Here is a 17,655-nt window from a genome sequence, read left to right on the forward strand (position 1 = left end):
AGTTAGTTTTGTCTTTTATCAAGTACACTAAGACATTTGCACAAGAAACTCAACCAAAAATACATGGCAAGATTTTGTTTTTGCAGGGTACCCCCAGTAATTTTGTAAAATTTCTAGTACAAATATCTTAATACATTTGAAATAAGACAAAGCTAACAAGTAATCTTTCAGCAAGATATAGGATCTTGTCAATAATTCCTTAATATGGATGAAAAATTATGTTCTACTGCAGATTATGTCACTTGAAGACATTTTTCTCATGTTTCAAGTAAAATAGTCTGCCAATAATACTTTACTTATTTACTTAAAACAAGTTCCTATGTCTTCCCAAAAGTTACTTGAGTTGGTTTTGCCTTATTTCAAGTGAATTAAGATATTTTCACTAGAGACTAGATAAAAAATATGTGGTAAGAGTTTGTGTTTCTACAGTGTACTACCAGATTCATTACTGATCAAAAAGTGAGACAAAATCTAATGACATAAAAACAAATGCAATCAGAGATCGATTAGCAGTATAACCGCCTTTATCGGTCACTCTGTTTGTTAGTTTCTGCAGCACTTCAACAAAGCTGAGGTCTGAACTTTGACTAGGCCATTGCAATAACATGGCTACTGTATGTCCTCTCAGTCATTCTGGTGTGTCGGTACGAACATGATCCGTTTGGTTTTCTCTAAGAAATGCCGTTGCAATTTATGGTAAAATTGCTCTCCTTTGGTACCGTCCAGAAGTCTTGTGATCAAATTGCAAAAAAAACTTGTTTTATAGAGGTTCTCACAACTACTAACGGTAAAAGTCCAGATTGTATTAAATTAGACAAAAAAAACAACAACAACAAAAGGCAAACAGATTTGTTTACATTGTTTTATTAGCAAATGTAAAAAACACAACACCTGTGACAAAAAAAGAAAACTGCTAAACTTATTTTGTGTTTATGGTGTAGCTGACGGTGTCCCAGGTGGGAAAACAGAACCTGGTATGTGGAGCTTGGGTTCGCGTTAAAACCATTCCGAGGTCAAAGGTCGACCCGCGTCTTCAGTTCGGTCCAAAGTAGTCGACCATGCCGTTGCCTTTACGACCGTCAAAGAAGAAGAAGTTACGATGAGGAGCGTCTCTTTGGGAAAGAGCCTACAGAGAAAGATGACAACATAGATTTATTTCTTATTATTTCGGGTTAATTTTTATGAATAGATTGAGAATAAATCTGGATAAAAATCACAAAATGTTTCATGTTTTCCTTTCAAACAAACAGAATGTGAACATGTGGAAAAAAGCAGCTAAACTTCACAGAATTGATGAAGAACATTTCAATAAAAGTCTGATTTATTGGAAGGAAAATATTCAGGGTTGTTTTCTTGATTCTCCGGCTCAGAAGTATTCAATTAGTGAGTGAGAGCAAGAAGCTGAAATTATATGTTTCTGATCCAGAAACAACATTCCTGGAGTTATTTATATCGTCTATTAGCCCAATGTTTGATTCCTGATGTGAAGATCAGGATCTAAAGATCTCGGTTTCTGAAATTTTAACAGTTTAAATCATTAAATATTTAATGATTTGGTTAAATTGGTGACAGTTATTCCCTCTGCTTCTGGATGCTGTGCGGTTAGGAGGAATTTTACTTTATTCTCGTAACACTACAACTTTCTCATAATATGATTATTCTCAACATTTTTAAAGTTTACAGGAAAATATTACTTGATAATTATGTGTTATAGGAAGATTAATATCTGAACACCAGCTATAAAATCTTTAAAAAATGCAAACATTAAAAAAACAAATAAATAAGCGATGCTAAGCCTGGTGGGGGCACAAGAAAAGTCTGGTGGCCCGCCAGGCTTACAATTCACAGGGGGAAACGCTGTATCATGACTCTCGTAAATTAATTCTTATAATACAATTTCTCATAATATTAAGACTTTATTCTCGTAATATTACAAATAGTTTCTTACAACTATTCTCAAAATATTTAAACTTTCTTATAATTTTCGTACAACTTTATTTTTGAAATATTCCGACTTTATTCTTGAATTATTTCGACTAAAAACATACGACTTTATTCTTGCACTATGACTCTGGGCCTAACACTCCATCGTAAAAACAAAAAACTGCAAAGGAACATTAAATCTAATTAACAAAAACACGAGAAATCAACCAAAACATGGAAGATTATAGAAAACTTTACTAGATGTTGCCTGTTTTGGTTTGTGCAGGGCGTTGGTGAGCGTTATCATTATCTTGTGAGGTAAGTACTGAGCGCTTCACCCGAAACATTGTTTCTCACCTTGACCACCTCCTGCCCCAGAACTCCTCCCACGACGGCGCAAACCGGAGACATTTCTGAGAAACAGTAGCTGATGACAAACAGAGCAGCAATGAGTTCAGGTTGAAGTTCAGGCAGAAAACTGAATTTCCAAATATCCTGTTTTTTTCGATTATTTATGTACAACTTTATTCTTGCAATACAACTTTATTCCTGTAATATGTTATAATTTTCCCTTAGTATGGCCCTAATACTCCGCAGTAAAAACAAAAAACAGCAAATGAACATTAATCTGATTCTAACGACGACGTGAGAAATCAACCAGAACATGGCAGACTGTAGAAAACTTTCCTAGATGTTATCCCTGTGAAATGGAGGCCACCTGATGAAGTCGTCGGCGAGCAGGTCGCCGCTCAGCCCCATGGCCTCCAGAACGTCATCTCTGATCTGCTTCAGCAGCCGGCTGTCCTCTGCACACGCCTTGGGGTCGGGGTCGCGACCTTTGTCTGTGCGAAACTTCAACAGAACTGTGGATGGACAGAATACATGAAAAGGAAACAAGCAGCGGGTCAGAAACCGGAAACTCAAGTACCAACCATCTGACTGACTAAAGCAGGGGTGTCCAAGGTGGGGCCCCGGGGGCCACATGTGGCCCTTGCTCTGATTTTATGCGGCCCCCAACTGCAATTAAAAAAATGATACAAATCTGGCCTGTAGATGCAGATGGAGACTTTTAATCTGTAACCAGGTGGAAATTATTCATGCTATTAGCTTTTGGTATCCCTGCCAATTTTATAATTGTTTTATTAGTTTAACTAAACTTAATTTTTGTTGCGAAGCACTTTGGTCAGCTGAAGCTGTTGTAAATGTTCTATATAAATAAACTTTGACTTGACTTGAATTATTATAAACTGAATTTTCCTACACAGGAAAATGTGACGTACAACACCAAATTGCAAAATTGCAGAATTTGAATTAATGAGTAACAACAACAATTTAATTTTCCTTTGGGATTGATAAAGTAGTTTTGAATTTGAATTGAACTGAAAGTTTTTGTTTTCTTACAACCGAGTTTTAACAAAAGGTAAAACCAAGTTTATCTTATCCAGACTCTTTTACTGGAAGCCAACTTTTGCTGCATCCAAATCAGCTTTTAGTTTTTCTTAAACGTGGCTAAATAAAGCAAACATTTTGAAACAAAGTGACCCAAATCATGTTCTTATTACTGAAAATAAATTTATTCAATCGAGCAAAAGAAACTGAAAACTAGACGCTTTTCTTTTAATACAGCAAACCTGTAAAATCTGCTACAGTGTATTAGGGACATTGAAAGAAAGAAAGAAAGAAAAACTTTTTTTTTCAATTTTTAGATTAATATCAGAAGTTTTCTACAAACAGACTTGGAAATTTCCGAATTTCAAATGTCAAAACTTTTCTTTTGAAAATGTCCCAGTTTTGTAGAAAATTTCTTTTGGTGGAAATTTTCTCCTTTTTTTTTTTTACAACTACAATGGGCCTAAAAATTCCTTTCACGTTTTGGATCCATAATAGATATCGGGCTACTTTATTTACTTGATTTTAGATTTGTTTGTTTGTTGGTTTGGTTTGCCACTACACTTGAGTCTACGAATTTGACCCATGTGACAAAAGGTTTGGACAAAGGTAATGTTTTCCAAATAATCTGTTGCTTCGTTGCCATTTGTAATTTCATCGTGCCGTTGAATTATCATTGCGTGGAAATTCGCTGCTGCTCCCTTTGAGAGAGGATAAGAATCTGAATGCGGTTGCACCATCGACCATTTCATCCGATTTGGCCTACGTTTCCCCCACATCAAATTAAAAGCATGCTCCTGCTGAGACAAAGACCCCTGCTGCACAAATTCAGGAAGGAAGTGTTAGTTCATCTTCTGACGGATTAAAAAAAAAAAAGAGAAAGAAATCTGAATTGTGCGCTTTATGAGCAATATTTCAGACGGCTCGGTGTGCGCAGACATCAGCACCTCGCCCACATGTTTCCGGCTCGTCCATTAAGTTCAACCACATGAGGATGTGGAGTCCTCCCACGGCCATTTCCACCACACACACACTCACACTCACACACACACACACACACACACACACGAGTGGCAATGAATCATTTTCACACCTCTGTTCTGCCCTTTTATGAGAAACTCTACAAGAAGAAAGTTAAAAGTCTGGCACAAATGGCATCACTTTCAGCTTTGACAGGAAATCAAATACAATTTCATAACACAATATAATATCAGCATAAGTGGAAATATGATTGTATCTCTCAGCCCACACGAGCAGTAGTGACACAGATAAAACCGGATCTGAGGACAAAACCTACAACAAAAACAATGGACACCATTTTTTCATCCCGCTGGTTTAATTTACAGCTCAGATCAAATGATTTCAAATTCAAATGAAAGATACTTTATTGATCCCAAAGGGAAATTAAATGTTGTTCTTACTCATTAATTCAAAATTTTCAGAGTTATTGTAGAATTTTAATTTCTACACTGTTTAAAAAAAGGAAACTTTCAACATTTGGTCAACTTGGATTAAAGTGGCTGAATACCAGAAAAAAAAAAAAGAGTTTATTTCTTATTCTATGGCTTTGTAAGCTTCTGATGTGACATTATTTGAGTTAAATGGAGCCGCACCACAGGGAAAAGTCAAAACAAAGCAGATAAGATATAACCTAGAACTGGACAATGTGACTATCACAATAAAAGCATTTCATATCAGTCAATATTGATAATTATTAATACGCTTTTGGTTTTAAATATCTGAAATTGTGTCAAACTGGCAGTGAGACCTTTCCAGTTTGAACTTCACTCCGTTGTTTTTTCTTTTTAAGCAGTTATGAAGTGTAACTGCTGGTGCGGCAGTTACTCTTCAGGCTGTTGCTAGGTAACCGAAAGTGTGTGTGTGTGTGTGTGTGTGTGTGTGTGTGTGTGTGTGGGGGGGGGGGGGGTGCAGAGACTTGAAACTGCTTCTAAAGGCCCCAACATACTCTGGCGCACTTCAGGCCGCGCGGACTGGAAGCGGATGTCCGCCAGACGTTACCGCGTACTAGGTGTCGCACATTAAACTACCTGGTGGAAACAGGGTTCACAGCGAACCGGTTTTCATGCGACACCGGGCTGATAAGTTTGAGAATAAGGGTTTTATGAGTTCATGTTGTTTCAAAGTTGACATCAACATGATAACAGTCAACATAAAGTTGTCACGGGGACATGATAGACACGCGAGCGAAAATGCTTAACAGGCTTTATATATTCATATTGACATGAATGGTGAATTATGCAGAATTATGAGAACAAAAAACAAGACATCATCCCAGACTTCTTTATCAGCAGCGGAGCAGAGAGGTGGTCCGATAAGTTTTGGGTTTTTTTCCTCGAACAACGGCAAGGAAAGGATGATCTGGTTTTCTCATTTTCGATTGCTGCACAAATTATTACACTGATCATAATTGTGCTTTTGGAACACAATAAACAGAGCTTATTGAATGGATCCCTGATTACAGCTAAAGCCGGCGCAGCCTCCTGCTGCTCCTCTGCCCGCAGTAGGAGGCTGCGCCGGCTCCGGCCAGCGGCTCACTGTCCCTCCCAGATGAACCGACATGTGACTGCCATTCCCTGTCCCGCACTGAGAGGTGAGTTAAGGCTTCCCAGATGGAGAAGAAACAGAGCTAGGCGCCCAAACAGTTCATCAAACTCTCATTAGCATTGTGTGAAATAAAGGAATTTGTCACGAGAGAATTTTAGGTAATCAGTACGCTCGAGTACAAAGACCCAACCGTCTGCGGACAGTACGCCCGAGTACGTGGGGCCTTTACTCAGCAGGTTGTTGCTAAGCAACTAAAGAATAAGACAGTTAGTTGATTTTGCCAACCTAGCTTAGCTAGCTATGAGAGTTTAAGCTGCTAAAGCCTTTGCTCTGCCTACGTCTCCCAGAAATCTGTGCGGTTTTGGATCAAAGTTCTGTGAAATTATTGAATATTCTATCAGATGTAATATCTATTGATATTGATCACATGTCTATTGCGATTGATAGTGTGATTGACTTGTTGTCCAGCCCCATGTGAACCTCCACAAAACTGGCTAAGTGTTTGGAAATTAAAGTTTATTGATTTCTGATAGAATGCTCTTGTATTAATACGTTATTTTCATGATATTAGTTAAAAATGGTCTCAAAACAATGTTACTGTTTATCGCAATAATTTCTGGGAAAATTTATCGCCCAGCAGAAATTTGTTGTTGTGACAGGCCTACAAGAATGTACCCAAATGAAGTTATTTAACAAAAAAAATTCTAAACAGTAAAAATATTTCTGCAATACAAATACAAATTCTGAACTTTATATCAATAATTTGTTATAAAAAAAGGATTGGAAAAATAGGTTGTGGGTCATTTTATGTTGGTATTAGGATTGGATTGAAATCAAACAACTTCTTTTTTATTTCTGGTTTAAAAGAAATTTGAATTTTCTCCTCCTGGTCAGCCGATCAGAGACTCTTTAAGCTGCGGGATAGGAAATGAAAATAAACAAAAAAATGTATAAAAAAAAGAAAAGAAATCAGACTAATTAAAAAACAATAAAAAAAGCCAAAAACGCACGCACACACCCAGCCTGCGGTTCAGATCAGCCGACTGTTCCTAGTGAGACAGGAAACAGTTACAACAGAGGAAGAGCCACTTCCTCATTGGTCGCCCAAAACAACAACTGCTTGCTCTAATTATAGAAACAGAGAAGGAATAATAACAGCGCTTCCTGTCTCCCCTCCACTAAATAACAACAACAACTCATGTTTCCACTGCTGAAAACTCTTCTGAGGTGCAGTGATGTGAAAACAGGGCGAGGCGGCAAATGTAGGTGGATTTCATCAAACTTTAGGTGTTAAAACTTTCAATTTAATCCAAAGTGATCCAGACAAAATAATTACCTGAGAGCATGACCCTGGTTTGGATAAGTTAATCTTTTAGTTTAAATCAGTTTTTACATTTAAGACAGAATTTATGGTTAGGCCTGTCACAATAAATTTTGCTGGATGATAAATTGTCCCAGAAGTTATCGCAATAAACGATAATATTGTCATTTTGAGACCATTTTCAAGCATCAATAAACTTTAAATTCTAATCAACATTTAACACTGGAACTGGAAGACATTTTAAATATCCAAAATAAATAAACAAAACAACAGAAATAATAAATAATATGAATTATGAAGTCTCTGGAATTTTTAAGTGCAGAATTGAAAAAGGTCAAAGTATTGTGATTATTTAAACATCGATTAGGTAATGAATATTCAACAGAAGATAACATTTTCATAAAACTTATTCAATTACTGTTTAACAACCAAGTGACTCTGGTTTTCTCCCCCAAACTTTGGCTGTCAACTTTTTTTCGGACTAGTAATTATCTGCTGGACGGCAAAAAGCTGCTCGCCAATAATGACTACCATAGCTTTTAGCTGCCACGTTAACATAATGCGTTAAATCCTAAACAAACACTTAACGTGCCACTAATTGTCAACACTACTACAACTAGATAACAAGGTCAAGAAAAAGTTTAAATTAAGAAAGAAAATAGCGAGGAAGATGGAAGTAGGTCAGTTATGCTAGCTTGACTATGACAACTTAACATGTAGATGTGCTGTGGAATTCAATGTGTTTCAGATCAGTTACAAAAATTAAATAAACATGATCCACAAACATGAAATTTTGGTTAAAAATGTTTTCTCAGATTAAATTTTTGTTATTTTGTGAGTTTTAGTCAACTAAAACTAGGGGTTTGCTAAATTAATATTTTTGATTAGGAAAAGAAAAATAAGAACAAGCATTACGGGGAAAAATGGACCCGAAAGCCTGAGATTATTTCTAAAATGACCATTTCTGGTGAATTATTCTGAGAAGATAGTTTAAATCCAGCTCCAGTTGAGGTTTACAGTGTTGCAGCGTGGGAGTCGAGCTGCGCTACGCTCCGTGCACATGACTGGCCATGGACGGCCTGAGGTGGAAACTAGAGCGTTGTGCGCAGGGATGCCGCGAGCACCAGGTGACGAGGGGGACAAGAACGAGAAAAACAGGAAGATGAAAGATACAACTCTGTCAAAAACATCCAGAAACTACAAACATGTGGTTATTTATCAGAGCAAACAGTTTTTCTTCTGAGAAACACTGATTCAAATGTGATGTTTTTCTTTTTTATCAAAGCTGATGATAATCAACAAACTGTCTGGATAAGTCAGAGTGGAACAAAGATTTTGGCATCATGGCTGCTGGAGAGTCACCCACATTTTCAGTTTCAATTTTCGGTACTTTATTAAGACCCTCCTGTTGTCCTTGGTGACATTTAAACTCTTCCTCCTTTACGTATGGATGAATATCAGTTAAGAAAACCCCCCATTAATTTCATATTTTACAATGGAAATTGCATTCCACCATGCATCATATTTTCCACAATATGGGGTCAAGGTTCAGGAAAAGAGGAGCTCCACTTAGGTTTTGGGTAAAGAAATTAACCCTGTGCATAGCTGTAATCACTGTAATCACTTTACAGTGATTACACTTTACAGTGTAATCACTGTAAAGTGATTACACTTTAATAATCACTTTAAGCAGCAATAAGGCAAATTACAGGATGTGATTTTAATCTAAAATGTCATAAATATAAGAAATTATATTATATACGTACCGTGAAGCAGGAAGTAGTCAACCGGCGTTCGCTTCAGGCTGGCCTTGGCCTTCTCACTGGTCCAGTCAACCTCCAGTGCCGCCTTCAGCGTGCAGAAACTGGCCGTCTGATTGACGAGAAATAATAAAAAATTATTTTAATGGAATTTTTTTTTTAAAAAGTAAGAAAGGTACAAAAATGCCTGAAAAAATCCTAATCAGAGCAGTTTTAGCAAGAAGCACATTAATTACAAGAAGCAATCTCTGGGTAAACCGATGACTGCAAATAAAAACAAAATAAATCAATATTTTACCAAAGAATCCTTTGGCAACTAAAAAATAAAAGTTTAATCTCTTAGCCAGGTAAGACTACAGATTTAAATCTGATAACAAGTCTGATATTTTACTCATTGGGATTTTTGTTGACAAACCAGAGAGATGTGCATGTAGCTCCCATATTTATATTTATACACAATATCTATATCTCTTTGCTATAACCCCTTATAGTCCATACATACATAGTCTTGTACATCTGTAAATAAATATTTATATCTCGTAGAGCACTTCTGGATAGATGCAAATTACATCTTGTTGCTTGTACTTGTGACAGTGCAATGACAATAAAGTTGAATTCTTTTCTATTTTATTTTTCTTTTAGAATTATTGCAATACATTTGCTTTACCTCAAATAAAAACATCTACCTATAGCAAACAAATCAGATTAAAGTTTTCATTATTGTCATAAACAGAAAAAAACATTGTTTTTGACATAAAAATGTAATTTTTGTAAACGATAAAAACATTAAACATGACCACTGTGAAAAGATCAAATGTGATTTGGAAATAAAACATGAATCTGAAGACGTATTGTACCTTTTTCACCATGGTGGTCTCATTCGGGTCGACTTTAGCTTTCTTTGCTTCTGGACCGTCGCTGGAGTCGGAGGACGGCTTCACCACTTTGGGTTTCTCCCTGAAACAAAAACAGTTTCTTCATTTTCAACAGGAAATGGAAGACGACAGCGTTTTAAAAATAAAAGCTTAACGTTTTTTTGTGTTTGGAAAAAAACAAAAAAACAGAGAGAAATAAAAACCAACTCTTCACCTGAACTGCTGGACGACAAAATATACAAATACATGTAGCTTAGTGAGGATAAACAATTTTTTATTGTGAAATATAAAAAGATTCTGAATATTTTTTTATAAAATAAACATTTTAATTATCATTAATAATTATTATTATTATTAATAATAAATACAATCAGTAATTACAGAACATTAATAATATTAGTATTATTGTTAAAATAATGAAAATATTAAATCTAGTTAGTATTATTGTTAACAATAGCAGTAAATAAATAATTATAGAATATAAGCAATATCATTAGTATTGCTGTTAAAAATTAAAAAAAGAATGAGTAATATTATTTATATTAGTACTATTAATAATAAAACTTTAGCAATAAATAATGACAAATAATAAGAATAAATAGGAAATATTAAAACTGCCATTTTAGAAAAAGGTAAATTTAGGAAAAATCTAATTATTTTTAAATGAGTAATCAATAAATGTTAGCAAATTTTCCCCATTGGATAAATATTCTGAAAATAAAAAATTGATTTTTCTAAATTTTGCAGTGTGAGAAAATTCTCCTGAAATAAACTTTTATTTCCAGTGTTTTTAACGCATCGTTACCATCCAGCCAGAATCACCATGTTGTCATAAAATCTTTAACATTTTTCTACAGTCGTACAAGCAGAACCTGTGATTGATGCCGCTGAGCTATCATCACCCAGGTGAGTGCAGGTGAACTCACTCCACATAGTTGTGCTCCTGCCCCAGATTACAGAACGTGTAACCATAGTAACCGTAGACGTCGCCACAGAACACCTTGATGTTGTGCTGAGAGCAGAGCTGGTCGACGCGCACCATCAGGTCTCTGGAGCAACCTGTGAGACACACCTGGGGAGAAAGGCAGCTGATTGGTCCAGGAAAAATATGAGATTAAAATCCTGAAAACTTCTAGATTATTTTATTTATTATGTATTTTATCCTAATAGTAGATGTTCAGAATAAAATGTCAATCAGTCCATAAAAAATGTATAAAACTAAATAAATGAATTTATATATATATATATATATATATACAGTACATATATATATATATATATATATATATATATATATATATATATGAAAAGTTTAAAATAAAAAATTTGAGTAAAACATTAAAATAAACATTAAAATTCATAAAAAATATACTCAAACAGTTGACAATTAAAATTAAATTAAACTAATTTTAACATGTTAAAGTTAAAAGTGAAAACAAAATATAAACAAGTAATCAGTCCACAGGGCCTTATTCCAAAATGTAGCTGGCTTGTCCAAATGTGCTTTTGCAAACCTCAAGCGACTCTGTTTGTGGCGTGCTTGCAGAAAAGGCTTCTGTCGCATCTTGAGCAAAGTGCGCTGAATTGTTGAACGATGCACAGTGACACCATCTGCAGCAAGATGATGCTGCAGCTCTTTGGAGGTGATCTGTGGGTTGTCCTCGACTGCTCTCACCATTCTTCTTCTCTGCCTCTCTGATACTTTTCTTGGCCTGCCACTTCTGGGCTTAACAAGAACTGTCCCTGTGGTCTTCTATTTCCTTACTATGTTCCTCACAGTGAAAACTGACAGTTTAAATCTCTGAGAGAACTTTTTGCATCCTTCCCCTAAACAACTATGTTGAACAATCTTTGTTTTCAGATCATTTGAGAGATGTTTTGAGGTGCCCATGATGCCACTCTTCAGAGGAGATTCAAACAGGAGAACAACTTGCAACTGGCCACCTTAAATACCTTTTCTCATGATTGGATACACCTGGCTATGAAGTTCAAAGCTCAATGAGATTACCAAACCAATTTTGTGTTTCAGTAAGTCAGTGAAAAGTAGTTAGGAGTACTGTACTCAAATCAATAAAATGACAAGGGCACCCAAATTTTTGCACCTGTCAAATTTCGCTTTAATGCATATTGCACATTTTCTGTTAGTTCAATAAACCTCATTTCAATACTGAAACATCACTGTGTCCATCAGTTATTAGATATCAAACTGAAATAGCTGTGGCAAACACCCAAATATTTAGAAATAAAAATAGATGAATAGGGGTGCCCAAACTTTTTCATATGACTGTAACTGTTGATAATTAAACAGTTAATTATCAACTGTTTAGCTGTAAACATTTGATTATTTTTTTTTGTATTTTTTATTTAATTAGCAAAATTAATTAACATTAAAATAAACAAACAACAAAAAAAATACAATTAAAGCTGAAAATTACAATTGATAAAAATAAAATGTAACGGAATACATAAAAACAATGTATGTATACATAAATAAAATAACTTAAAGCAACTTAAATTCTTAAAGTGTAACAAATTTAACGTTCCTATGGTCTTGATTTATTCTGGAAACTTCAGGGTTGTGTTTGAAAACTGGATATAATCCGTTTATAGACAAAAAGCAACAGCAAAACACAACTGGTGGTTAAAGGAGGCAGAGATGGAAACAACTCCTGCAGCAGATTACGATAAATCTAACACAGTTCCACCGTGTGCTGTTGTACATCAAGGCTGGGCTGCTGCGGACTGTAAACAGCTGATAAGAACCATGCTGGTTCTGCAGAACCTGTCGGGTCCAGATAGTCTCTGGTTCAGGAGGTCGGAGGCTTTTCCACTTCAGTCTCGGCAAAAATGGTCTAAAATTATTTGCATTTAACATTAAGTTTATAAAAAAAAACCAACCACATAGTTATTGTTTATACAACACAAATGAGGCCAGAATTAAAGAAATCTTTGTTCTGACTGCCTTCTATACATGTGCAAAACTTGGAATATTTGTGGTCAAAATTGAACTTTTTACTCTTTTGTGCTCAGATTTAATCCCAGTTCTCATTGCTTATGATGTTACGTTACTGTTTTTAAAGTAACTAAACATCTAAAGTTACATATGTCACACGGTTTGACATGCTAAGTCAGGGGTGTCCAAAGTGTGGTCCGGGGGCCACTTGTGGCCCTTGGAATAAGTTTGTGTGGCCCCTCACTGCAGTTGAAAAACGGTGCAGGAGCCGATGCAGATGAGATGGACACTTTTTAAAATTGTTTTAGGGTGATATTTCTATATTTATATCTTCAATGGAAAATGTACAACACAAATATTTTTTCTTTCATAGCATGACGTCATGACGCAAACACCCAGCAATTCTTTACTCTAAAGCACACTTTGGCTACACACAACAAATGATTTAAAGAAAATTCTTGTTTTTATTGCTGGAAATAAACCAAAACCAATTTATAGACCAAGAAAATTTAAAATAATTGACTCAGATTTAAATAAATGTAAATATTATGGCAACTTTCTGTTGGTTTCGGTAAGCTTGTTTAATTTATTGTGGTGCAGGTAAAGGATAAAGAATTCACAATAATATAATTTTTGCGTTTCTTAATGGAGAGAAAAAGCTACTTTTGGCATGTAAGGACTTCCATCTTGGGGATTTTGGCCCTCAGTGCAAAAACGTTTGGACACCGCTGTGCTAAGTGAAGGTCAGGAGGAGGAGACGAGCTTTGGGGAAAAACTGAGGGAGGATGGAAAGAACCTTTCTGATGTTTCATCTGGTTTGTAAAAATAGAAATGAAATAAAAATCAGAGTGGGAGTTCTGTTGATCCCGAAGCAAAGATGGGTGCTGCTGTGGATGATAAAACTGAAACAAACTGTGGGGACGTTCTCTTCAAACCCTAAACTCGTATAAATAAGTTTATTTTTCTGTCTGAATTTTTACCTGTTTGTGAATATTTGTCAACATCCTTCATAGATGTAGAGCAGTGAGAGAAAGAGTAAGTTCTAACATCTATTCTGGTGCTTGAATGTCAAATTCAATCCCAAAACACTTTATTGATCCCAAAGGGAAAAGAAATGTTGCTGTCACGCATTAATTCAGAATCTAAACTCTTTGTTCAGAGACAACCTGCCAAGAAAAGAGCAGTGAGAAAGAGGTCACAGAAATCTGAAGAAAAAGCCCCACAGGGTCGTTTTGAGGCAACAGATCGGATTGCTCTTTGCCAGCCACATGGAAACCGAGTGTGTGACCGACTATACAAACTGCTGTGTGTATCATGTTAGCATGTCATACAGCAACAGTCTTATGTCAGAGGCCTCTTCAGATTTGTTGCAACACTGAGTGCTACAGGAAATTCTTGCGATAACAATATTAGTCGTGATATGTGTATTTTCTTGTATCTGTTTTTCATCTATGCTTAGTCCTGTCACAGAAATCAGTTTTGCTGGGGGATAAATTGTCCCAGAAGTTCTTGCGATAAATAATAAAACTGTTGTTTTTAGATCATTTTCAAGTAACATCATGGTAATAATGGCTTAATAATCCAAGAAAACATTCTCAAAGTTTAATAAATTTTTAATTATACTAAACATTTAACATTGGAACTGGAAGACATTTTAAATATCCAAAATAAATAAATAAAACGACAGAAAGAGCAAATAAAATTATTCATCAAGTTTCCATAATTTAAATTGTCCTCCAAAAAAAAGAGGACCAAAGCACCAGACTGAAGACTTTTATCATCCAGAGAGAAAAGAGAAAAATGATAAATCATACAAATGGAAAATATTGAGCACATTTTAGTTTATCATTCAATTAATTTATGTTTAGCTCAACTGACTAAATATCACCTTAGCATGAGAAACGCAGGTTCTTAACACCTGGAATATGTTGATGAACAATTATTACACTTTAAACAATTCTGTGTAATATGAATACTGCACAAAGGCAATGATGACATATACATACTATATATATTGTGCAGTTACATCATTTAATTTCCCTTTTGGAATAAATAGAGTATTTGTGAATTGTTTCACATAAGGCAAAAATGTTTTATGCAGCCAAATAGAATAAAAATAAACACCAATGATTGATAATTTTGTTGCAACAAAGAAGAGGAAAATACAAGGAATAATTTGATAGTTCTCTGCCTCCTGTGAGATTTGATAACAATTAAATACAAATGAAATAAAATTGTTACTTGACGTGTTTTCTTTATTTACTGTTTATTTGTGACTTTCTTGCCCGTATTTTAAGTTTAAAATAGAAGAGCTGCACCAGCCTCTGGAGAAAATTATTACAGGTTCAGGTTTTAATGCACAATATGGACGAACACCAACATCTAGTGGTCAACCTGAGTGCTGCAAGACAAGATCAATCCTCTGGTTGAATTCAGTGCCGTCTGTTTTTTGTTTTGAAATAACGTTCCACCTTCCCGGTTCATGTCAGACCGACTCCATCCACCTTCTGTTCTCACTCACCGCGTCAAACTGTAGGAAGAAGTCGTCTGGCTTGTCTTCGACTCTGTCCGGGTCGGCGTGCACCTCTACCATCGGGTTGAGGTTCTGGGCTCGCTCCAGGGATGCCTGAGCCCGATTCTGACCCTGAGCCGACACCGGAATCAGAAACTGGGCTCGACACGACTCCTCCGAAACCTGGGAAGATTCGCACACAGACAGCACTTACAGTGGCTTGTTCTGCCAACTTTACAGATCAATTCAAACTAGAGATTAATTACTTTCCTGAATGACAAAACCAACAGAGGCACTCTGTTCTTTCAAATTTGCATGAAAAATATGTTATTTAGTCACTTTTGCTAAGAATTATTTTGCAATCTGCCATCTGGTGGAGAAAAGTAGTACTGCAAATCTAAAGTTATAAACCATAAGAAATGCATTGTACAAAACATTAATAATTGCTAAGAAAAACTTCCAGATTTGCATCTTTTTTCTTCTAATGACTCACTGAGAGACTGACTTCAGGGTTAGCGTGTTCGTACCTGTTCGTGATCCAGCAAAGTGAGTCCTTTAACTCCAGCAAGGATGAGGTTTTTAGCCAGTTCAGCTCCAAGACCTCCTACCCCTGCCAGCAGCACCCGGGACCCTCGCAGCCTGTTTCAATAACAAAGAATAAATAAAAACACAAAGAATGTCAGGTTACTGGAAAATATGTGTAATCACTGAATAGAGTGGACAGTTTTAATTTAACAAAATTGTATTATTCACTATAACAAAACTAACAAGCTCAATCAAATAATAAAAAAAATACAGTAATAAAAAAAAGTTGAACTTAATTTTAAATAAACTACAACAAAAAATAATTTTGAAAACTAAAAAAAATAAATGTGTTTATTAAAAGAAGTAAAGTCCACTTTGAATCAAGACTCCACTGTTTTTGGGATTATAACATCATTCATAGTAGTATTCAAAAGGGGAGCATACGAAACAGAAAAAAAATTATGTAAAAAAATTAAATAATAATTATTTATCAGATTATATTAATTAAAAACGTAAAAAAATACCAATTTTCATTTTTCATCTAGAACAGACTCCTAAGTTATTTATTAAACTTACATTAATAAATAATATACCTCTTCTGATAAATTCCTACACAAACAGCAAGAATCAGTAGCAATAGAAGAAAAGATCAAGAGGAACCTTCCGCTGCTTTGATTAGCCTGCAGAGCTAACTGTGCTAGCTCACCTCTTCTGGGCATCCAGCCCCCACAACCGAATCTGGCGGTCATACTGTGCCGCTTCCTCCTCGCTGATTACCGGGTCCTCTTTCTCGATCATATCAACCGTTCTGGGTCACCGAAAAAGCTGAAATTAAGTTACAAAATCAACTTTTCTGCAGCAATACAGGCGAACGGTTCAAAAGGCTGCGAGTGTCCCGCTGAATGGACGCTCAATTGTGACGTCAGCAGACAGAAACAATGATGTTCTTCTTCCTTTTTTTTCGTAACTGGAAAACCACCTCGGGGTTCGTTGCTGCCACCCTCTGGCTTGAAACAATAACTTCGTTATGTGGCAGCGCTATCTTATTTTTTCTTCCTTTTCTTTCCGCTTACTTCCTTTATGGAGACGTTTTTAGCTCCTAGATTTTACAAACGGCGTATTTAAAGGATTTATTTTAAATTGTATTCTGCTCTAAGTTTTATTTTAGTGATTTTAACCTGTATTTGTTCTAATTTGACAAGCTCCTTCAATCTGTTCTCGATATTGTTAAAGAAAAGGAATACATCGACAATTACATAATTTATCCCGGTATGCACATTAGTTTAAATTGTTATTTAATACGTATGTCTTTGTTTCTTCTTCGGAATTGAAAGGGATATTTGTCCCTCGGTGTTGTCTTTCAGGAAAAGTCGAAAGACCGTACAGAGTCGAATGACACGCGTGTATCTTTCTTGCTTTCCTAATGACCCATAAATGTAGTTGCAAACAATAGCATAATGTGAAATAATCGTCGCTTTTTTCTGTTGTCTTTTTATGATTGGGCATCTTTTTTCATAGACTCTAATGGGCAAGGATCATATCGGTTTTGTGTATTTATACAGACATATACTTAACATAATTTCAGATTTTTATTTGTAATCAGTTGCTTTATTTTAGTGTGGAAGCTGTATGAATAAACGCATCAGAATTGTGGACAGGAACTGGATTTTTGTGTGACTATGTCAATCAACCAGTTAATCAGTCAATGAATTTAGGAAGAACAACAGTCATGACAAAGAAATTCGTTTAAATAGCAATACAAATTTTAAAATAACTTTAACAATATTATAACCCCCCACAAATTACAAAAGTAACCAAACACTTGAAATAAA

General features: G+C 35.4%; 1 protein-coding gene across 1 annotated transcript; it reads right to left on the reverse strand.

The window, feature by feature from the left end:
- Positions 1-848: 848 nt before the first annotated feature.
- sae1 (SUMO1 activating enzyme subunit 1) lies at positions 849-16,747 on the reverse strand. Its single transcript, XM_032544903.1, has 9 exons — positions 16,530-16,747; positions 15,826-15,937; positions 15,308-15,481; positions 10,760-10,905; positions 9,816-9,915; positions 8,965-9,070; positions 2,642-2,786; positions 2,281-2,350; positions 849-1,126 (listed from the first exon to the last, which is right to left on the reverse strand). Exons 1-9 carry the CDS (start codon positions 16,619-16,621, stop codon positions 1,034-1,036), a joined length of 1,038 nt encoding a protein of 345 aa, XP_032400794.1. The 5' UTR covers positions 16,622-16,747; the 3' UTR covers positions 849-1,033.
- Positions 16,748-17,655: the final 908 nt, after the last annotated feature.

This window comes from Xiphophorus hellerii, chromosome 18 (assembly GCF_003331165.1).
Source record: "Xiphophorus hellerii strain 12219 chromosome 18, Xiphophorus_hellerii-4.1, whole genome shotgun sequence".
NCBI lineage: Eukaryota > Metazoa > Chordata > Actinopteri > Cyprinodontiformes > Poeciliidae > Xiphophorus > Xiphophorus hellerii.